The sequence below is a fragment of the Pimephales promelas genome, chromosome 17 (assembly GCF_988280905.1).
Source record: "Pimephales promelas chromosome 17, fPimPro1.hap1.1, whole genome shotgun sequence".
Classification (NCBI taxonomy): Eukaryota; Metazoa; Chordata; class Actinopteri; order Cypriniformes; family Leuciscidae; genus Pimephales; species Pimephales promelas.
Genome location: NC_142785.1, coordinates 4,776,734 through 4,800,695, shown reverse-complemented (window position 1 = coordinate 4,800,695; position 23,962 = coordinate 4,776,734). Strand labels below are relative to the sequence as shown.

At 36.5% G+C, this 23,962-nt stretch overlaps 2 protein-coding genes and 1 long non-coding RNA gene across 3 annotated transcripts in view; 1 reads left to right on the top strand and 2 right to left on the bottom strand.

Moving 5' to 3' along the window:
* Positions 1-523: 523 nt before the first annotated feature.
* Positions 524-10,152, bottom strand: LOC120469475 (uncharacterized). Its single transcript, XM_039658490.2, has 6 exons — positions 9,228-10,152; positions 4,024-4,124; positions 1,390-1,458; positions 1,192-1,246; positions 1,017-1,053; positions 524-883 (listed from the first exon to the last, which is right to left on the bottom strand). The coding sequence occupies exons 1-6, from the start codon at positions 9,982-9,984 to the stop codon at positions 862-864; spliced, it is 1,041 nt and encodes a 346-aa protein (XP_039514424.2). The 5' UTR covers positions 9,985-10,152; the 3' UTR covers positions 524-861.
* A 2,198-nt stretch (positions 10,153-12,350) lies between these two features.
* LOC120470402 (transient receptor potential cation channel subfamily M member 4) overlaps positions 12,351-23,962 on the bottom strand; it is a 30,659-nt gene continuing 19,047 nt past the window's right edge. Inside the window, exons 20-28 of the mRNA XM_039659954.2 lie at positions 23,146-23,261; positions 22,235-22,367; positions 19,379-19,553; positions 19,133-19,298; positions 18,853-19,034; positions 18,233-18,365; positions 14,969-15,041; positions 14,788-14,881; positions 12,351-13,325 (exon numbers count right to left, since the gene is read on the bottom strand). Coding sequence (XP_039515888.2) covers positions 13,297-13,325; positions 14,788-14,881; positions 14,969-15,041; positions 18,233-18,365; positions 18,853-19,034; positions 19,133-19,298; positions 19,379-19,553; positions 22,235-22,367; positions 23,146-23,261 — 1,101 coding nt within the window. The 3' untranslated portion in view covers positions 12,351-13,296. The remainder of the gene's footprint in view (positions 13,326-14,787; positions 14,882-14,968; positions 15,042-18,232; positions 18,366-18,852; positions 19,035-19,132; positions 19,299-19,378; positions 19,554-22,234; positions 22,368-23,145; positions 23,262-23,962) is intronic.
* LOC148971040 (uncharacterized) lies at positions 21,271-23,253 on the top strand. Its single transcript, XR_016146973.1, has 3 exons — positions 21,271-21,427; positions 22,164-22,432; positions 23,117-23,253. It is a non-coding gene; the product is annotated as an uncharacterized LOC148971040 (long non-coding RNA).

Genomic DNA, 23,962 nt, shown 5'->3' with positions numbered 1-23,962 from the left:
ATCATAATCGCGGGACTGAAACCCAGCCTTATTCTATAAAATATCTTCTTTTTTATACAGCAGACTCATAGTTTGGAACAAAATGAGGGTGAGTAAAATAATGAAAGAATGATTTATTTATTTCATTTTTGGGTGAACTTTCCCTCTAATAGAAAATAATAAAAAGAGATCAAACATGTTGAATAGACACACTTACAGTAGGCTAGAAGCTGAGGGAAAACAGTGTAAAAAAACGTACATGAATATGACAATGTTTGTGCACTACAAATTGAGACATACTGCTTGGCTTATATATCTATTTCTTTAATATTGTGTTTATCCTCTTTATTCACACAAGTCTTGATCTCAATACATGGGTACAATTTATGAGCGAGTAATCTGAAAACAAAATGACTTAAGATGAACTGACGCATATTTATAAAAATAGACATTGACCTGAACTTTTTCACTATTATTCTATACCATTCAAATCGGGTCAGTGTGATTTTTTTTATACATAAAAGAAGAGTCTTCTGTTCACCAAGGCTGCATTTATTTGATCAAAAACACAGTCAAAAACAGTAACATTGTACAATTTTAATACAAGAACCTTTGCACTTAATCATATTTAATTGTTATTCATTTAAAAACAGCATGTAAAGACGCCTTTAAAGTGCCATTAAATGGTAAACATATTAGGGTCCTGGTAGTTCCTCAGTTATATCTAGGGTACAGCAGGTTGTCCACTCCCATTATTGGACTCAGGGTGAAAATCTCCTGATCTGGTCAGTCAAATAGACAGGCCTAAGTGAATGATCTGACCGCTAGCCTATAGTTCCCCTGTTCACCAAAAGATGGCGCTGTTAACAACACCAATCGTATTCAGAGTAATGCGTTCACAGTCCTGTACGTGAAGACAAACACAAAACACACACACACACACACACACACCAAACGAATGATATGAATGATTACAGGTATGAATGAATATTGCTGAATGTGATTTTTCTGCTAGTAATGTCTAGATAGATCCTTACTGGTAAAGAGATCCGCTCAGTACATCAAGAATTCCTCCTAAAAACAAATTTTCAAAATATAATCCGAAAATAATTAAATAATTAAAAGAGTTTTGGATCAGCATAAACTATAAACTGAGATGTTATGAACCGTTGAAACTCTAGCTTTAATCGCGAGTGTTCATCCCATTCATACCTGGCTGGCAGACGGTCTCACAGATCACCGGACAAATGTAGCAGTATGAACAATCCTGTGGAAGGAGAAATTAAATGTAAGAGGATAGTTTGATGCATGATAACATCTTCATGGACTTTTTTAAAGGTTAAAATTAAATGTTTTGTTCGGTTTTGTGTATGAATATAGATTTTGATAATAGTAAGAAGTAACACTTACTTCACAGTGATTGCAGTGTGCTGATGTGTCTCCCTCCTCACAGGGACATTTGTCACAAGTACTGCAGTGCTGAGAGGAAAGAGAGAGCCAGACACAGGTAGAGTAAGTTATCTCTGCCCTTTACTGGGGGAATTTAGGTAGGGATCACACCAGGGCTGCATACGCAATCGTAGACTCTCGAGTAGCTACTTATTTTGAATAAGTACATACTTTAGGATGTCTTATTTGGTGTGAATGTAGAATGAATGTAATCTGGACGCATTACATTCGCAATTGCCTCATGGGGTAGTAAAGAGCCCATCAAATGCCCACCAGTGTTGTAGTCGAGTCACCAACTGTAGAGTCCGAGTCGAGTCTCGAGTCCCGTGTTCGAGTCCGAGTCGAGTCTCGAGCCCCCAGTGCCTAAATGTCTCTATATCAAATTTGTATAACCTATTTAGTAGGGGTGTTTTCAAGACAGCAAAAAGAAAGAAGTGCCAGAGAAATTTCCTATTTATTAAAAGAAAAAAATATATAAGTGTAAGTTTTCCTACATCTTGAAACTTTCAGTTTATAAATGGGGGTAATCTTTGAAGGATGAACAAACAATGTTTTGGTCATCACATTAAAAATATCTTTTTAAATATAATAGGCTGCTTTGAGTTTTGAAGTGCTGGAAAAAAAGATGTGTGATGTAGGCTACTTTTTCTGCTAAACTTCCATGATTACAAGTAAGTGTTACCCCAGACAGCAAACTGACATTGAAACAACGTGGAAACGACGTCTCTCATGACATTGAAACAACGTTGATTTTGCTCATCGAATTAACGTTGAACCAACGTCAGACGCGGCATTCTTCAAAGCTAAATGAAAATCGAAAATTGGTTTGCTTTCATAACGTTGAAACAACGCGTTGATTTCAAGTTGATTTTCCGTTAGTTTTGAAAGAATGACGCGTCTGACGTTGGTTCAACGTTAATTCGATGAGCAAAACAATGTCAGATCAACGTTGTTTCGATGTCATGTTTCTACGTTGATTCAATGTCAGTTTGCCATCTGGGACTACATTAAATCCACGGTGAATGTTGCTGATCTGTGGACTTAAAACCTATAACTAGTTAATTCATTCACACCACGTCAGCGCTGTTTGATCGGTTAATTACGGAGAAATGTTAGTGCTTCTCACTAGATCTTGCAACAATGTTAACTTCAGTGGCGAATTCAAATGCTTTGTTTATTGGATCTCTCTCAGCGCTGCAGTAATGTCGCTTGATCAAGATCGGCTCGCGCTGCACTGTTGTTTATGGTTCAAACTGATAAAGGTCCGTGAAGCACAAAATAAGTTTCGTTCCGCTTTCATTACGTTTGCCATTTGATGTTGCACAAGGTGGTCACGCCAGTGCAGATTTTGGTCGGCATGAAAAATGGTCCAACTGTAATGGTTCGGTTTGAAATGCGAGTCCGAGTCCAAGTACGAGTCATCAGTCCACGAGTCCAAGTCGAGTCATGAGTCCAATAGAAAATAAGGACTAGAGTCGGAGTCCAGGACTCGAGTACTCCATCACTGAAATGCACACTTCAGAAAGAGGAAGAATAGGTCATTCAGGTACTTTTTGCCTATACTCTTTTACGAGTACTGTGAATTCGGACATACTTCTTTTTATTTGTCACATACTGTTTTTCACCTACTACTATGTGATTTCAGATGCAGCCCAGATTTGTACTTAAAGGGATACTCCACTTTTTTTTTTTTTTTGGAAATAGGCTAATTTTACAACTCCCCCAGAGTTAAACTGTTGTGTTTTACCGTTTTTGAATCCATTCAGCCGGTCTCCGGTTCTGGCGTTACCACTTAGCTTAGCATACATCATAATTGCACAAGACCATTAGCATTTCTCCAAAAAAAAAGACCAAAGTGTTTTGATATTTTTCCTATTTAAAACTTGACTCTTCTGTAGTCACATCGTGCACAAAGACAGACGGAAAATTGTGATTTTCTAGGCTGATATGGGAACTGTACTCTCATTCCTGCATAATAATCAAGAAACTTTACTGCCGTACCATGAGTGCAGCAGGCGGAATGACTACACAAACTTAGTCCCAGTCACGTTGGAAGCTGGGGACTATTTTCAGGTGCTGTGTCATTTCATTACGCCTGCTGCACTCATGGTATGACAGTACATTTTCTTGATTATTACGCATGAATGAGAGTATAGTTCCCAGCCAAATCATAGAAAATCGCAACTTTTCATTTTCCGTCTGTCTTAGTGCACGATGTAACTATAGAAGACTCAAGTTTTAAATAGGAAAACTATCGAAACACTTTAGACTTTTTTTTTTTTTTTTTGAGAAATGCTAATGGTCTTGTCCACTTCAACGATGTATGCTAAGCTATGCTAAAAGTAGTACCGCCAGAACCGGAGAACGGCTGAATGGATTCAAAAACGGTAAAACTCAACAGTTAAACTCTGGGGGAGTTGTAAAATGAGCCTATTTCCAAAAAAGTGGAGTATCCCTTTAAGCATGTGTCATGCAAGTGGGTTTGGAATGTGGCAAAAATATATTAATACCTCATGCACTGATCGTGGTGACACGGAACTCCTTAACATACGTTGAGGCGTGGAATGTGTAAAGTGTGGTAGAAGCATGGTTTACCTCGCAGACTGAGCAAAGGCCACAGAAAGAGCCTGATCTGTATTCATCATCCTCCTTGGAGACCACCTCTTTTGACTCTACATTTTCCTCCTCAGCAGTTTCTGCAGCACAAGGGAAAGATGAGGTTTAACAAAGATCTTCATTAGCAATGGGTAAAGCACCAGAGGTACATTTAACCATAAAGAAAAAAGTATCAGGTTAGAGCAGCGTTAGGCTCAGCAAGTGAACAACTAGTAGTTGAATCTTAAGAGGAAGTGGTAGCTCTCATCGTGTCAAAACCAGCAAATCAGACTAGATGGATCTACCAGCAATGGTGTTTCCTACAGCAGGGGAGTCCAATCCTGTGCCTTACTTAGATCCAGCCCTAATTAAAGTGTGGGGATTAGGCACTGCAAATCTCGAACTGCGAGAGCGATCTAAAAGCAGGAGTCGTATGCTTTCCAAACACTCCCGCAGCTCCGATCAGTCCACGCCGCTCCGATGCATCTTGAACAAGCCTTCCATCAACAATGGCGGTCGTTGCGTTTCTATTTATGCCCATGGCTTTGCAAACCTACATCGGTAACCAAACACAGCGAATCCAACACGTTCATGCGGCTCGCCGTAACTTGCATTAACAGAGATTACGATCGAGCTGCTTATTAGCATGATTAGCTGCTATTTAAAAAATGGCGGTCACAAGTTTCTGCTCATCTTGTTGGTCATGGTAACCCCGCCCCCATCCGTTGACGTAAGCGGTTCTTACTTTTAGACCAGCAATGATTTGGTGCTACTTAAGAACCACTTTAACTGGTTCGGAGCTGGTGCTGTAGTGGTCTAAAAACAAAGAGCCGAGTTGAAACTATGGCTCCGAACCAGCACCAGCTCTGCCTTGGTGGAAAAGGGGTATCTAAGGACACGCTACAGGAACGAGTGCAATTGACCATGGAAGGCGAGAAGACTTACACACTGCAAGTTGATGAGTTGATTTATCCACGTTTCAATATGCTGCCATTCATAGAGATTTTTAGATGGATGCCGAGGCTTTTTAGGTCGGGTACAATATGCAACCATATGCAACCTCTGACCCAGTTCATTTGCCGTCTTCCATGGCTGCAAAATGATGTATTTTTGCCAACTGGCAACTTGTGGTGTCGAAAAACTTTTTGGATAATTGGAAGTGGGCGGGATCACACAGACCAATACAAAAAAAAGAAATCCCGACACAGAACACACATCACAAAGTAAAACAACTGTCTGTAGCATTGTTTTACAAACAAAAGAGTATGCAAATTTAGCATACTAAGTTTCCTGAATATCCAGACTGATCTCATGAAATAGCGTGTGTATGACACGCCAATTCGTATTTCCATTTTTGGCGTGCGATCAAGACGCATAATCGCCTTTCAGCGTGTTTATGAACGCCGTTGACTTAACGTTATATAAATATATGACTTACCTCAACCCCGTCCCTAAACCTAACCGTCACTGGGGTTAATGGCATTTATGACTGGAGATTTGACTGCGTGTACAGACACGCGTAATGACGCGGACGTTAATGGCGTAGACATATACGCATACCCGCGGATACACGCGAATAGCTCAAAATGCGTAGAGATAACACGCCACCTGGCGCGAAAGTGGCGTATATGTTTACGCAAAAGTCATGATGTCATTTTGCAATATCTGCAAACATATCGAGGTATTTTTTATGCTTTAGTACAGTCAAAAAATTACATACAGCACCTTAAACTCTGCAGCTAAATGCCGCTCCAAGCAATGTGGGACTCTTTGGGATGTTTGCTAACCGTAAAAGTATTTCAAAGTTTGAATATGAACTGAGCAAAGAACTAATCAAATAACGAAAAGGAACTTTGCAAGCGTGCAAGCGGGGCCTTTACCCGTAACTAGATCCCGATTCCCTAATGATCTTCTTTGCATTTCTCTGACCACCCCTTTCTCCACACACTTGATTACCGTTGACTAATGCAATTACTGCAAGTACAGTATAAATCCCTCATCTCCTTCTCCTCCTGTTGTTGTTTCTCCTGCCAAGGTCACTTATACTACCGAAACAGGATTATCAACACTTCAGACACATGCAAACTAATCACATGATATTTAACAAGAGATCTCTCTAACTCGATTTCCTCACATCATCTCTTAATACTTCCCCACCATATTTAAGCAGGCTCAGCAACAACACTTAACCGTGCAACAGTTGAAAGCTACAGAATAGTCCTGCCAACTTTCTGTCACAAGCTCTTGAAAGAGTTGTGTTCAGTCAACTCTCAGGTTTCTGGAGAGAATTTGTGTTCAAGCCACATCAGCTAATCACTGGGGTGCAAGGTTCAGTGCTGAGTCCTTTCTTATTCTTGATATGCACACAACCCGACGGAGTTAAATCATAAAGGTACATTGCGTCTATCACATCTCTACCTGTCATTCTAAACTCTCGACACTATACTCTCATCTCAAATCTCTGCTTGCCTTTCAGACATTGTACAACTTGGGTTCAACAACTCTAACTCCTGTTTGAAGTCAACATTTCACGGTTTATTTTTTTGCGAAATTACTTCAGACCATTTGTCCTGCTTCATTCATTGAAACTGCCATACTGTAAAAAATAGAAGCGTAATTTTTATGGTTAAAAAACGGCAGCTGTGGTTCCCAGAACTTCACCTGTAAAAATATGGTAGGAGTGTGTTAATGGTTTTACAGACTAACTAAAAATTTACAGAGATAAACTGCATTTCATTTTCTGATAAAATATTGATTTACCAACCTTTTGAAATATTTAAATCTGTTTTGTACCATTGTAATACACTGACAACCAACAGCAGTGATGAGAGTTACGTGATCAATCAAATCGATCTAATCACTTGTTATTTCAACAAAAATACATACAAATCTGAAGTGTCACACAGGGAATTGTGGAAATGTCAATTTACGTTTTTTTCATTGTAAATTATACTATGAGTTGTTCTTTATTCATTTTCAAAAACTGTAAATTTAACCATGTTTTACAGTAAAATTATATCACAGTTATTTACCGTATAGTACAGAAACTTTCTGTTAACCAATTAACAGTTTTGCACTGTACACACTATAAAAAAATATTTTTATGATCTGTAATCACAACCTTATTTCTTTTGTCAAATCAACTTAAATAATTTATGTAGTTCAGATAACATAATATTTTAAGTTTCTGATGATTAAATCAATCAACTTCATTGTATTAACTCAATTTTTCCCTTTCAATGAACTTAGCCAGGTCACGTCCTTTTTTAAGTTAGACCAACAACATTTCATTTACCGTTAAAAATCACGATTATTTTTTACAGTAAAGACAATATTAATCATGCAGACAGTAGTTGGTTTAATAGACAATAGGTATGGTTTCTTTGTTCTATGTCAAATGGCAGCGAAAACCGAAATGTACTTTGTACTTGTACATTTTAACTTGATAACTTAACGCCCGATCCTAGGTTTCACTGGTGGCCACACAGTCATGTGATACGATGTAACATATATGCCATTTGTTAAGTACATGTCAACAGCATTCAACCAGAAAGGACTTAAAGTGGTTGGAATATTTTGGCTGCTGTAGCTGGTCAGATATAGTGAGCTATTTTAGGGCTCACGTGTGACTTCACAGACTAACTGAAGGGTATACACAGGACTTTAGACAGCCAACAATGGCTGTGTTCCAAAACCAGTGAAATGCCAACACAGACAACACAACCCTATAAAGCCTACTGGAGTGGGCCCTAATCTAGAATAGTTAATTGTGACTTAAAAATGGCTTTTTGAAACAGATTAAGTACAAATTACCAACACCTGGACTATGATAATTTGAATAAACATGACAGAGATTGCCTATAAAACATGGAATGAACCAGGAACTACTAAATACGGTAAATAACTGTGATAGATCTAATGGTAAATTTCATGTAATTTTACCGTGAATTGAACACATTTTTTTTTGTGTGTTCTTTTTAAAGCATCAAAGTGGTAGTTGCTTAACTGTCAACAGAAGCATTTCTGTATTTAACATTTTTGGACATATTTTTACTATACGAGGCATAAAAGTAATATGAGACTTTTTGTAAAATGACTATTACATCAGGCCTTGCAGGGTTATAGGTACACGTCCATCCTAAAATGTATAGACGCAATAATTATTTTACCTTCAAGTTACCTTCCTTTGACCAATCTCATTATTCATTGAGACAAACTATTGAAGAAAATCCATCGGAGATGGTATGAACAAAGAAATAATGAAAAGCATTGATTTATAAATGGAATAATTAGATTATGCGTGTTTGTTATGTCTATTAGAGCATCACATTTTTAGTCTGGCAACATGTTAATGTTAAATTCTATTGAAATCAATTCAATAGTGAGTTGAATCTGGCTATTTGTTTGACACAGAGCTGCTGTGTTCCAGATCAGTCATTATGTGGTTCAGGGTCAGTCAGGATGGCCTTGGAAGGCAGCTCAATATAGGAACCAGAGATTAGAAGGATACACAGAAAAATAAGCTTTTGTAAGTTAGAACACATGACACACTGTAAAAAATATTTTCAAGATTTGTTATCACAACATATTTTCTTTTGTCAAATCAACTTTATAATAGTTTATTTAGTTGAGATAACTTATTATTTTGAGTTTCTGATGGTTAAATTAATCTCTTCATTGTATTAACTCACTTTTTCCAGTTCAATCAACTTAAAATTTTATGGCAACCCAGGTTACTTACTTTTTTAAGTTAAACCAACAATATTTTTTACAGTGTAGTAATCACAACATTTTTTCTTTTGTCAAATCAACTTAAATAATTTATTTAGTTCAGATAACATATAATTTGGAGTTTCTGATGGTTAAATTAATCTACTTCATTGTGTTAACTCACTTTTTCCAGTTCAATCAACTTAAAATTTTAAGGCAACCCAGGTTACTTACTTTTTTAAGTTGAACCAACAATATTTTTTACAGTGTAGTAATCACAACATTTTTTCTTTTGTCAAATCAACTTAAATAATTTATTTAGTTCAGATAACATATAATTTGGAGTTTCTGATGGTTAAATTAATTCTCCTTCATTGTATTAACTCACTTTTTCCAGTTCAATGAACTTAAAATTTTAAGGCAACCAGGTTACTTACTTTTTTAAGTTAAACCATCAATATTTTTTTTTAAGTGAAAGGCTTATTCAGTTTTACCTTCAGCATCATCCTCAACTACAGTCTCTTCATCAGCAGCTGTTTCCTCATCTGCCTCTTCCTCTTCTTCCTGTGCAGATTTCTCATCTTCTGCTAATCTTTCTACATCCACTTCCATCTGCTCCTCCTCCTCTTCTGCTTCTTCTTCTTCCTCCTCCTCCTCATCTGTTTCCGCCTCCTCTTCATCTCCTTCTTCATCTATCTCTCCTTCCTCCTCCTCCTCTTCATCTGCTTCTTCCTCCTCTTCATCTTCTACTCCTCCCGTCTCATCATCTTCATCTGCTGGTTCATCTTCTCCTCCTCTATCATCTTCCTCTGCTTCTTGTTCATCTACTCCAGTCTCATTATCTTCCTCAGCAGCTTCTTGTTCATCTTCTCCTCCTCCCGTCTCATCGTCTTCATCTGCTGGTTCATCTTCTCCTCCTCTCTCATCTTCCTCTGCTTCTTGTTCATCTACTCCAGTCTCGTTATCTTCCTCAGCAGCTTCTTGTTCATCTTCTTCTCCTCCTATCTCATCATCTTCCTCAGCTTCTGGAGACGCCTCTTCCTCAGGAGCTCTCTCTTCTTCCCCATCAGCTGCTTCTTCCGATGCGTTTCCACCTTCCTCCTCATCATCCACCTCTTCTTTCTCACCTTCAGAAATCTCCAGACCTCCCAGCTCCTCGGCTTCCTCACTTTGGAGGCTTTCTTGGGTCTGCGCTCCGGTGCAAAGCAGAGCTATGATAAGCCCTAACAGCCAGCTGCGTGAAACTGACATCTTGCCTTCACTTCCTCACACAAAAGCAACAGGGAAAACCGGATAGACCAGTCTATAAGAATGTGTTTGTATCTACCTAAGATTTCAAGACTTAACAGGTCCAGGATTCAAGATCACAGAAACTCGGAGCTGCAGTCGCCGGATCCACCAGAGAGAATGAGAGTTAGTTGAGTAACAGAGTAACAGCTGATCTCCGTTGTGTGGTCACATGTACACTCACACCATTCTCTTCACAGAGGAACATACTGAGATGATTGACAGGGCCACGTGCATGAGACACACTCGTAATGCCCTTTATTAATACATCTTTGTCTGTATGTGAAAGTGCGAGAGAAAGTGAGACTAGTAAATGGAATATTACGGGGAGGAACAATTCAACTTTATGACCAACAAACATTCACACAATTGAGTTGAGGCCTGGCTGGGACTGGCGTGTGGAAAGCTATATAAAGAGGTTCTCGATAACAGCAGTCCATGCATGATCTGACCTTCAGGAGATCACTCAGCCGGTGAAACTCCATCCCTCCCTCGCTCACTCTCTCGTTCCCTAAACCAGCTCTTTCTAAAGGTCACATCTGAATTATTTCTTAACCATATCGTACCCTTTTAACTCCTCTCGCTGCAGCTGCTACCTTTCGGGGCAATGTAAAAACCAGTGGAGTTCTCCACATGTTCCTCTACCATTAAATCAAGATTTATTTACGCACATTAGAGTGAAACCACAATCCCATTAAAGTGCACAAGTCCTGCGGGTGATCTAACAATGGGCATATTAAAGAATCGACACAGCCAAGTTGTTTCCATATCGGGAAAAAAAAAATGTGGTTCAGCAAACAATATATTTGGATAACATCTTCCTCTGGCATTCCCAATAAAATGAACACGAGTGGAGAAAATCTCTTTTACCACACGCTCTCGGTTTCTCTGCGGATCCTTTTTAGCAACTATCGCGGCATGTCAAGAGCAACATGGGTTAAAGGGTCACTTCACCCTTTTGCATTAAGGTTTGTATTTTTAGAAACCCAGTCATAGTTTTGAATGGTCATGGTTTATTCCCTTTTTTTCTGCTGAGATGGGAGAAATAAGGATTTAAGTGTTTTATTTCCTGCTTATTATGACGTAAAAAACGTCATTTTGAAAAGTCGACCCAGGACGAGCAACAGGACTGTGAAGCTTTGGGGGATGTTGATGGACTTGATCTACTCCATCTGTGTTTTGATCATCATTCTGCATCGTTTGCTCAAAATGTTGATTTTTTATTTTTATTAAACCTACCCGCGTTCAAATTTTGATTAAAAAAAGAATGCACGAGGCTCTGTTCTTTCCTTTGAAATATTGCATGTTCAGATATTTATACAACATAATATTCTGGGGGCTATGAAACTTTTATGAAATTTATTTTTTAAAACTGCTGTTTATTTAGTTAATAAAATGCCATCACAAAATGTTACTATATAAATACTCACAAAAACAAAACAAAAACACGCAAAATCCAAGAACATTGTTTTTTTTTATATAAACTGTTTATTTTCACATCTTTTCTCTCTTACCACAACAAGAAAAAGAACATTGTTACAGCATGCAATACGAAAAATAAAAAATATTTTGCTATATTTAAAATGTAAACATTCACTGCGTCAATCTGTTTATTGTTCGACTGTGAAAAACACTCAATTCTAGATGTTTCATTTGTTTGTTTTGTCAACTAATACAGTGAAATTATCTTAAAAAATTTCGCTGAAAAAATTTAAGGACTTATAAAAAATAAATTAGGGAATTATTTTACAAAGTGATGAATTTTTGAGAAATATATTTCCAGATCCTCTAATGATAATTTTTTTTTTGTTTTGTTTGTTTGTTTCAAAAAAGTTACAAATGAGTTCATAGACATTTCCCGCCCACTCGAGGAAGCTCCTGGTTAGGGGTTAAACCTAACGGTTGCTTTAAATGCCATCACTCTAATCATTGTGATTATGTTGTACAAGATAAAACGTTTCTAGATGTACAGACAAAACATTTTTTAATCTATAAAAAAATTAAACACTGTATTAATTGTCAAACTACTCATGTAATTTATAGACTGGAATGTCCTCAATGTAAAGTATTTTATATTGGAATAACAAAAAGACGATTGGCTAAACATAAATATGCCAGGATAGAATATAAATATAAATAAATGCATAACAGTAACCCTTCTATCCTGAGTATGTTGATCATGTGAACAGTACTATTAGGAACGGGAATAGAGAACTAAACTGAATCAGAGGGAGACATTTTGGATTGAAAGGCTAATTTATATCCAGGACTGAATGAAGACTTGGATTTTACTCCTTTCTTGTGATGTCTTTTTTTTTTGGGGGGGGTGGGGGGGGGGGGTTATGAAGTGGTGTTTCTAAAGAGAAGTTGATCACATGACAAGTGTAAACTAATCGGATGTCTTAATGAATGAAACTGCTTGCAGTTGTGGCTGAGATGTTGAGTTGCTCTCCCTGAGGAAGGCATCGAATGATAAAGGGCTTTTTTAATATGTAAGAGTGCCATGGTCATCCTAAAGTTTTCTTTGATGTACTACTAAAAACTCTAGACCATAGAGCACCTTGACTGGATACTTCTCCACATTTACATGTATTTATTTAGCAGACGCTTTTATCCAAATGAGAACACTAGAAGCAGTTTAAATAACAGTAGATGCGCTCTCTTCTATTGTATTTTATACAAAAATATCCTTTTGAACATTAGGCTTATTTAATGTACTGTAACATTTGCCAAGATTAAATAATCAATAAATGTAAAGTGTTTTTTTTGTTTTTGTTGTTTGCAACCAATAAGACATATAATACGTTGATTGCATAAGTTCTAAAATGCTTTGTTCCCACTGAAGCTTTAAAGCCAGGTCGCTTTCTTCTAAATAAAGTTATATCTCTGTAAAAATCAGATTCTATGAATACAATCGCATTGACCTTTTAAAAATGTACCGACAATAAAACTATTATTTGCTTAATCTATGAATGTAACATGATGACATAACAGACCTTTCAGTGTACAGTAGGTTCAAGGACATTCTGTGCCCTGTTCTTTTACTCCAGTCAGTCCCACAATCACATGGAAAACGAGGACAGGTCATTTGGGAGTACTAAAGTCGAAAGAGCAGGATGAACCATGAAAAGGCCAGGATGAACAATTTAAAACTGGAAACCAGAACAATGAGAGTAGTTTTCTGACAAGTCATCACCCCTCCTTTAACAGGCTCTCGGTGGCTTCTTGCTGAATGTGTCCGTGAGAGTGAAGACGAATACAGCAGAAAGGCTCTTGTCATTTGTCAAGGGAGGCTGAAACAACAGCTGATGACAGAAAGACCAATGTGACAACATCACGACATGTTGGAAATGAATTGTCAGCCAATGGCAAATACATCCACTAAATCTGTGGTTCTCAACTGGTTTGATTGGACCATTTTTTTTTATTTATTTTTTTTGGACATGAGCAACATCCTTCATTTTAAAAGCTGATAAATATATTTACAATGCTATCCTAACTATGTATTTTACACATTGCATCATTTTCAGACAGACGTTTATAGCATTTTACCAGTAATGCTCCAAAATAAAAGCTTTATTATTAGAAATGTTCAAATGTTTGAGAGTGGGGAGTTTAAGTATTATAACTTTGTGTAAAATAGAAGTGATGCTTTTTATTTTACAGTGCAATTGTTATTTACAATTGTTAATTTTTTATTATTAGAATTAAAACTAATAACAATAATAGTTTTATATAACATTTATTTTAAATAATTTAAGAATTTAAAACAATCCAAATAAAACACTTGGGGTGATTAAAAAAAAGATTCAATATTTTATCATTGTAATTTCATATCATGTGACCATTAACCGATATCAAAGAACCGTAAATATGAGCATGTGTTGTTAAATTATTGAAATTTTACCTTCAAATCTCTCTTGGGGTACTTAAAGTTAATTATTTTAAGAGTAAATTGTTCGACTGACAAAACGTTTCGAAGCCCCTCATTTAAAGGAGTAGTTCACTTTAAAAAAAAAAACTTTTGCTGATAATTTACTCACCCCCATGTCATCCAAGATGTCCATGTCATTCTTTCTTCAGTTGAAAGGAAATTAAGGTTTTTGATGAAAACATTCCAGGATTTTCTCAATATAATGGACTTCAATGGGAACCAAACGGTTCAAGGTTCAAATAGGAGTTTCAGTGCAAACTGTTCAAAGGGCTTTAAACGATTCCAGACGATGAATAAAGGTCTTACATCTTGCGAAACGATCGCCCATTTCAAAAATAAAATAAAAAAAGTTTACGTTTTATAAGCACAAATGGTCGCCTTGCTCTGTTCTGTGATGCGCGTTCGTGAATCTCCTGTTCAAACTCGTTCATCAAAATGAACGAATCTTTTTTCGAGTCATGACTCGAAGGGTCCTAGATAAGACTCTTATTCATCGTCTGGTGTCGTTTAAAGCCCTTAGAAGCTGCACTCAAACTCTCATTTGGACCTTGAACCGTTTGGTTCCCAATGAAGTCCATTATATGGAGAAAATCCTGGAATGTTCTCATCAAAAACCTTAATTTCTTTTCGACTGAAGAAAGAATGACATGGACATCTTGGATGACATGGGGGTGAGAAAATTATCAGCAAAAGTTTTTTTTAAAGTGAACTACTCATTTAAATGATTTATTATTATTATTATTATTATATATTTGTTCCATGCTATACTTGTGACCCACCAGTTGAGAAACACTGTTAAAATGTATGTACTGCATCACAACAAACAGGTGTACCTTTGCGTGTCGGGTGTGCTTTAGTGCCCTTCGCCGTACTACTTTGAGACATAGCTTCCATCATCCACTGAAGAGAAGATGCACAGAACTCCATCTGCATATAGAGGAGTATTCCTCTTTGAACAACAGCTTCTACAGTTTATATACAGTGCAATGCAGATATCACATCATGTGTCTTTACCTCTGATTCTAATGTTCGCAGTCTGCGGTCAACATCTTTGATCTCGCAAACCTGTCTGAGGACACCGTCCACCCTGAAACATGCACAAAACAAGTCAAGTCAAGTCAAGGGAACGCAGACATCAACATTCCATATTAATCTGAGGTAAAAAGGTTTACAATCACATCTGTCCAAATGGAAAAGAAGTAGCAACATATGCTTTCTTCCAGATTTCGTAAAAGAAAAAAAATTGTAGGGCGGGAGTTGGTTCTATTCATCAGGTGTTGAGATGTGGGCGTGGCACTCAAAAGTGTGTGCAGCTGTGTAGGAGCTTGACAAGTTCACCGGAAGGTCCAGTTATGACATTTTGATGAAACATTACAAGGTCACAATATATTTTAAAAAATTCATTCCTTCATGGATGATTTGTTTTCAATTGAGGTGTGGTCATTTACGTTGCTTGACGAAATGTTGTGTGTGTGTGATCTGAAAATTCATGTGAGGGCAAAATAGCTTCCAGCACAGATTGAACCAACACAAAGCTGCACGATTTGAAAACGACTTCTGCGTGAATGTGAACAGAGCATCATAGACAATGAACAATGCTTTTTGGTCTGTAAAATTCCACTCAAATTTCACTAATGTAACAGTACCTTAAAGGAGTAGTTCACTTTTAAAAAAACTTTTGCTGATAATTTTCTCACCCCCATGTCATCCAAGATGTCCACGTCTTTCTTTCTTCAGTCGAAACGAAATTAAGTTTTTTGATGAAAACATTCCAGCATTTTTCTCCATATAATGGACTTCAATGGGAACCAAACGGTTCAAGGTCCAAAAGACAGTTTCAGTGCAAACTGTTCAAAGGGCTTTAAAAAGATTCCAGACGATGAATAAGGGTCTTATCAAGCGAAACGATCGCTCATTTAAAAAATAAATAACAAAGTTTAAGTTTTATAAGGTCGAATGCTCGCCTTGCTCTGTTCTGTATCAAACTCGTTCATCAAAATGAACAAATCTTTTTCCGAGTCAATTCGTTCATTTTGTTCATTGAATGAACCAAATGACACGAAAAACGATTTGTTCATTTTGATAAACGAATTCGAACAGGAGAGTCACGAACACGCATTACAGAACAGAGCAAAGCGACTATTTGAGCTTTTTTTTTTAAAGTGAACTACTCCTTTAAGATCTAAAACATGCTAAAGGGGTCATGAACTGGCTTTATACATTTTTTATATTGATGTCTGAGGTCAGCTTATGACGTTCACTTGAGTTTTACATGAACAAACATCAAAATGAATAATTAATAGGCTATTTTCTACCCTAGTTTTGAGCCTAGCTCAAAAATACTTGGTTTTTTTATGGGCGTCTCGCACTGAAGACTTGGAAGTAAACGCCCACTGCTGTGAGTGGAGAACAGTTTTGCATATTATAATGAGTTTCAACTCACTGGCTTATGGAGCGACTGTCTTCTTCCACAAGCAGGCGCTGCACACTATTTTGTAATGTTTATTGCTTTATTGCTCGGTAGCTCGATCCGGTTTGTCATCACGAGGTAGGTATATATGTTAATTAGCTATGCGTGTAATGCGCGAATCAGTGGGCGGGGCTAAACTGGCCGTGTTGAACTAGGCGTTGATCTACTTCTGCGGGGGTGGTGTTTTATCCTCTTTGACGTCATAGTTCCCCACTTTGAAAAACGAGTCGTTTGCAGAGGCTGGTGTCAATAATAGGGCTGGGTATCGATTCACATTTCAATTTCGATTCGATTTCGATTCACAAGCTCTCAGTTCGATTCGATTTTGATTCTCGATTCGACTATAATGAAGATGTAATACAAATCCTATATTTATAAAAAAGTGAACATAAGTGAACATAAGTTTACTAGTGGTTAATTAATACAAGGAAATTAAGAGCCATAAACCTGTATATAAAACTCTTTTTATTTTAGGTACACTAAATGCATACAGAGAATAAACAGGATTTTGATGCAATATGCAAAAAAAGTCAGAACAGTCGCACAGCTTGATCAAACAGTATCATGTTATTTTATGTTTAAGATAGATATAGATAAATAAATATATAAATATTTAGACTTTTTTTTTTACATTGATCTTACCTAAATGGTAATGTAATTTTTTGTTTATTTTTGTTTTAAGAGTTTATGTATGGAAACTTGATTTCAATCTTTGAATTAAATTGAAAACAGTAGCACAAATAAATACAATAGAATAAAGACACAAATTAAGAGACATTTTGGGGGTAGTTTTTTGGGTATGTCAGAAATACTACAGAAACTGAATAAAGTAATCCAATGTAAATTAACACTGGATAGTCTTTTTAGTCCATACAAAGGCTATTAATTCTTATTGCTTACAATTAATACTATTTTCTGTTGTTATGACAACAGAATTAATGACTGACACAAATGGCTGCGTTCACTTTAAGAACTAGTGCGCGAATCCATTACTGTTTCATTAACTTTCTGTCACACACGTTTAATGCTAATTTAAGACATTACCGACTGTCTTTACGAGGTTACTCACCAAGACCAGAGTTTTGACATAATGTCGCGTGTTTTAACTGTTAAAGTGATATAATCCAGGGATAAAACTTTTGTTTCTGGCGAGCTGTTTGTGAGGCAGATTTAGGCTGTAACGTTACTGTGCACGCAGTGAAAGACATCTCTGAGAGTGCGCGAGCACGGGATGGTTTAACATTGCTTGTAAAACTCAAAAAGACGTGAAAATGATAAACGTTAGTTACAATCATAGGTTACGATGCAATGCTGGCCCGATTGTTAAGTGAATATTCCGTCATGTCCCGACTCCTGAACGCGTGTGTGTATCGACAGCTGCAGCGCTTGGCGCTTGATTAGTGCAGAGAGACGAGAAGATGCAGCACCGCGCCCGCGAGCCCTTTATATGGAAAAAATTTATTCCGGCCGTTGAGAATCGATTTTGAATCGAACACATTTTAAAAAACGATTAATCGAAAAATCGATTTTTTTGCCCAGCCCTAGTCAATTAAAGCTTTTATTGGACTAACAAAGATGTTTTCAGTTCCGAAACTTACAGGATATTCTTATAATATGATGACCTCTTAGATGTCAAAAGCTCAAGGAAAATTTGATTTCTCACTTCATCACCCCTTTAAACTATTTCTTTTTGCAGCCAAAAACATCAATCATTTAGTTTGAGACATTTTTCAACCCCTCTTTATCCACTTTGAGAAAGTTGAAAGTATTCAGAAAAAAAAGTTATTTTTAATGAAAGTTGGACTTACTTAGCACTCATGCGTTTCAGCCTCTCAGAGTCGGTCCCTTTTTGTTTTTTGCTCTCGAAAGCCAGGTAGTTCTCCTTCTGCAAGGTCTCCCATTTCACCAGCTTGTTAGCCTCTCTACCCTTCAAATCAAGAGCTATCAAAGAGAGACAAATTCATACAAACATTTACATTACGTCATATTTTTTATATCTGCTTTTTGATCTATAATTAAAGGGTGTGTTCACACTTGGCATGTTTAGTTTGATTATAACTATGTTGCTTTGTTACTGCGGTTCATTTGAAGTGTGAGGGCGGCTATTCAAACCCTGGAGCGCAGGGGGGTTTGGAGTTTGACTGGTATATGAAAGCAACACGGACCAGAGATATCAAAACGAACCAAAAACAGGACATGATGTCACAAGATAATATCATATACCCTAAATAGGACAGAATGCTCAAGGATACCCAGTTTTTCTCATCACGATATTGCCTGTTACAGTTCAGAACCGCATCTTCTTGCAGCAAATCTTTGTTTGTGTGTGATGGAGGAATTACTGGCGTTGTTTTGATGCTAAATTGAACTACAAGTGTGAACACATCCTAATATACCAAATTTACTCAAAATGTTTACAATAATTTACCAAAATGCTGGATTTTAGTGGATGGCACTTTGCGGATGTTTCTTTTGATAAAGAGGTTGATGTGGGATAGGATGATGAAGGGTGGAGCGAGATTTGGACGAGAATGATACTCCACTATTAGATTATAGCGCTGAAACTTCCAGTATGTGTCACTGCGCTCCTGAACCTTAGAGAATGTATAGCTGCACAAACAGACACAAGGAGAGGAGGAAAAACATGGATGGACGGATCATTCGATGGCTACATACACCAGATGAATGAAGGAACAGAAAAAGAATACCTGAATGTGGCAATAAGCAGGTTGATGAGTAGGATGTTGGTGACCAGTAGGAAGATGACCAGCAAAATGACCACAAGCCAGTTGTGGCTGGTGTCTCTACATGGCTCTTTCCCTTCATTAATCAATGTGAGATTATCTGTGCAGTCCCTATCCCAATACCTGCCAGCTTAACACACACAAATATACAATATATTCAGTGGATGCTAACAAAAACTTGCAAAATATGTGATTTAGAATTGAGCATACTGTCTATTTCTTCCACAGGGATCTGTCCAAATATGTGCAAATATGGTCTGTACAATACTCGACGAAACGCTCTGGTGGGGTTTGGATCGTATGTATATAGTAGAGCTTGATTGGCCACTCCATACGCACTCAGCCACACCGCCAGAAAGAATAAGAAGAAGAACGCATCCTTTATCTGTGGTTCAAAAACATTCATACAAAAAAATAGAAAGAGCAGTGATTAAGTAGATATAGTGGTCTCCTCAAGTACAGATTATTATTGTTTTTCCTTTTTATATCTGGAATACGTTCGACACACAATTGTGATTTTAGTATCTAAAGTAGTTAATATTGAACAGAATTATTAACCTATTATCAACCCAGTAGATAGAATCTGTGAGATGATGTTGATTACCACAGAACAATTTCAATTCCTAATTTCAAACAAAAATCATGGTAAAACTTTATATTAAAGTGCCCCGATTATGGAGTTTTGAAAATGACCTTTCATGTAGTGTGTAATATTGCTCTAAGTGAATACAAACATCCTACACAGTTTTAAATCTAAAAGTGCACTGTATTTAAAGGGATACTCCACTTTTTTTGGAAATTAAAGTTAAACAGTTGAGTTTTACCATTTTCGAATCCATTCAGCCAATTTTCTGATATTTAGAAGAATATCAGTAACCAGACAGTTTCTGGTCTCATTGACTACCATACAGTCCCTCCAGGATTTCACGATTTTTTTTTGTGATTTTTGCGATCAAAATGACTGATTTTGTGGTGGTAATTTCCAAAAATTTGTGAAAAAATTTGCGATTTATATTTAACATTTACCTAGAATTCAGTCCTTCCTGAAAAACACGGAGTTTTTTTTTGTGATTGTTGCGGGCAAAAATTGATTGATTATGCGGCCAGTTTTCTTTAAAAATGCGATGGAATATGTGGGATATTTATGCAATTTTATGCGATGAAATTGCTGGAATTTACAAAAATTGAGGGAACTTGCAAAAATTGCGGTTTGATGAAAAAGAGAAAAAAAGTGATTCCCCCAACATCCTGTTAATATAAGAGTCATTTCTTATTACTTCCTTTGATAAACAAGCAATATTACATCATAGAAAGTGCTGGGAATATTTAATTTCTCATCTTGTTTTATTTCAGACTGTAAGAGTGTAAATAAGGTGTGGCCCCTTTAAGAGCTGCGCGCTCCCTGTTGAACTGTCGAACACCCCATGTGTGCGGGTAATTTCTGTTTGATGCTACTACTTTTATCTTATGTTGTTTATTAAGTAACAATGTGACAGTAGAACGTTCGACAGACAGTTATACGAGTTCGATTTGTGAGATGTCAATCGCCTCCGTGAGTCTGTCTGGCGTCGCGTAATTGCGTCACTTCATAACGTTCCCATGGAAACAGGGGGAAATGGCTGCTCTTATGTGAAGCAAACGCAACATTTTTCAACTTTCTGCTAAGATACATGTGACTTTTTTTGCAACGAAAATGCGAGGATTATGAAATTATGCAAACCCCGGCAATCGGCAATTTATGCGGCGAAAGTGAGGCGTATTTGAAAAAAATGCGGCCCCCGCATAAATATGCGGACTTTGGCTGATTTTGCATTGAATTCAGCGATCGCATAATCGCGTTTTTCTGGAGGGACTGACCATAGTAGGAAAAAATCTATACTATGGAAGTCAATGAGACCAGAAACTGTCTGGTTACTGATATTCTTCTAAAAAAATCAGAAAATCGGCTGAATGGATTCGAAAACGGTAAAACTCAACTGTTTAACTCTGAGGGAGTTGTAAAATGAGCCTATTTCCAAAAAAAGTGGAGTATCCCTTTAAAGTTATTATCTTTCAAAAGTAAGAGTCGACTCTGTATGTGAAACGAATCTTTTTCAAACGAGTCATACGGTAGGCCGTTTCGTCGTGACGTCAAGACGAAACATTAGCATATTGTGCGTGCAGACACCAGGAAAAGCTTGAACCCCAAACACGGCAGCTGACTCCTGAGGACACAGGACAGCATCAGGTCGAGGAGACCCTGTGCTCTACAATGTGAAGGTAGGCTAAAGCCAGTTTTCTTTTTCACTCCCCAAGGGCGAGCATTTGAAGAATCAGTGGTTAAAATGAATCTTTACCACGATATCACAGCAGTGTAATCCTAAACTTGTGCGGTGACTGCTTCTCAAATCTCGATGTAGGCAGGGTGCGAACTACGGGGGAGCTAGGGGGAGCTCGGCTCCCCTTAATATGGCATGGGCTCCTCTGAAAACGTGATTCGTGATTTTTTGGGGGGGTCTCAAAAAATATTGACAATTTTTTATTTTGACGTGCAATTTCAGTTTTGTGTAATGTGATCATCGTGGAGTATTATGTGTAAAACATCAAAAATATTTTTAATTCATGCATGACGGCGATTTAAACCTAATTCACTTCAATAAAGATAACTATACATGCTATTCTTGTCATGAGCATCAATGTATGGTGGCGCTGCAGTGCAAATTCCAATCATGTTTAATACATGTTAACTCAAAGATTCGTAGAAAAAAAAACGTTGGAGCCCATTGATCTGCGCAAAGTCCTTGAAATCCATTCTGTGTTAAGGTAAGGCATGTTATTCCCAATTATGTGTTGTGGCTGGTTGTTATAGGTCTGCTTGACTCTCGATGTCTTAGGCCTAATTGAACGGAGGAATTGTGGTATTCTTCTGTAGCCGACGAGTGATTTAACCCTTGTTCAAGTGTTGTTCAAGTCTTGTAAAGTTTTAAAAGTCTAAATCGTCCTTCTATCTCTTTAGGCAGAACCAGTGTTCGTATTGAGGGAGCGCTTGATTTTCACTCAACTACAAAATGTTCCTGTTTGTCTCACCATTTTGACAAGTATGATGATTTTGGGACCCAGCTGTCTGTGAACGGCGAAAATGTGAATGAGTCGGAGTGTGAAGACCATGTAGTCAATACACAGTATACCACGTCCCATGCTGTATGACGATTTGAACATCCTGAGACAGACACAAAGGCACACGTGTAAAGATGATTACACAAACATTTAGTAGAATGCACACAGGTATAATGAATATTTAGTAAACAATAACTGCTAAATTGTGACACCATAGTCTGCTACTATAGTCTGCAATTCTTAAAAAGACTTCATGTATCATGTTTTTTTAAAAATATAAAAAGGAAAAGTCTATATAAAAAAATAGAATAGTAATATATATATATAATCAAAAATAAAGTATATATATATATATAATCAAAAATAAAGTTTGTGTTTACATAATATATGTGGGTGCACTGTGTATAATTATTTTGTATATATAAATACACACACATGCTTGTATATATTTAAGAAATAATTTCATGTATATACTGTATATAAATTTATATATAATTTATATTATATATAAATATTTTATATATAAATAATATTTTTTTCTTAAATATACATGCATGTGTGTGTGTGTGTGTGTATATATATATATATATATATATATATATATATATATATATATGCAGGCTTCATATATTTGAATAAAAACAGACAAAATTAATATTGTGAAACATTATTTACAATTTAAAATAACTTTTCTATTTTATTTATAGAAATATATTTTATATATTTTAACATGTAATATATTTCTGTGATCATTACTCCAGTCTACAGTGTCACATGATCCTTCAGAAATCATTCTAATATGCTGATTTTAGCCATGTTAAAAACTTTTTTGCTGCTTAATATTTTTTATAGAAACTTGCAGGACTGTCAAGAGCCATTACCTGCAGCACAGACCAGCCATGAAGAGGGAGATGGCAAGAATATCACACTTATTCCACACATCCTGAGCATACAGCATCAAACTCTGAGTAAAAGTCTTACTGCCCACAATAAACGCCTGGAAATGAAAGACAGGAGAAAGTGGAATAAATGGATGGATTAATCATTATACTCAACTCAACTGAAAAACCTCTTTTTATCACTTGCATTGCTGGGGAAAGTAACTAAAAGTAATGTTATATTATATATTATGTAATATTTAGGACTGTGAGATGATTAATCGCATCCAAAATAAAAGTTTGTGTTTACATAATATATGTGTGTGAACTGTGTTGAATTATTTTGTATATATAAATACACACATATACATGTATTAAGAAATATTTGCTTATATATACTGTGTGTGTGTGTGTGTGTGTGTGTGTATATATATATATATAATTTGTACTATACATAAATATTTTATATATAAATAACACATTTTTCTTAAATATATACATGTATGTGTGTGTATGTATATTTACAAAATAATTATACACAGTTTACACACATATATTATGTAAACACAAACTTTTATTTTGGATGTGATTAATCATCTCACAGCCCTATGCAATATTGCGTTACTCCCTAAAAAAAATAACTAATTGCATTACTTAGTTACTTATGAAAAGTAATGCTTTTAATTATTAAATGTATTTAATTATTAAAAGTAATTACGGTAACACTTTACAATAAGGTTCATTTATTAAACATTAGTATTAACTAACATGAACTAACCATAACCAATACATTTATTACTGTTTTGTTTTGTTTTGAATA

Excerpts from the sequence above, each read along its gene's own strand:
- LOC120469475 (XM_039658490.2), bottom strand. The coding sequence starts at position 9,984 with ATGTCAGTTTCACGCAGCTGGCTGTTAGGGCTTATCATAGCTCTGCTT. Across the intron at positions 4,125-9,227 it reads AGTTGAGGATGATGCTGAAG|AAACTGCTGAGGAGGAAAAT; the intron begins GTAAAACTGAAT and ends CTTGTGCTGCAG. Across the intron at positions 1,247-1,389 it reads CACACTGCAATCACTGTGAA|GATTGTTCATACTGCTACAT; the intron begins GTAAGTGTTACT and ends CTCCTTCCACAG.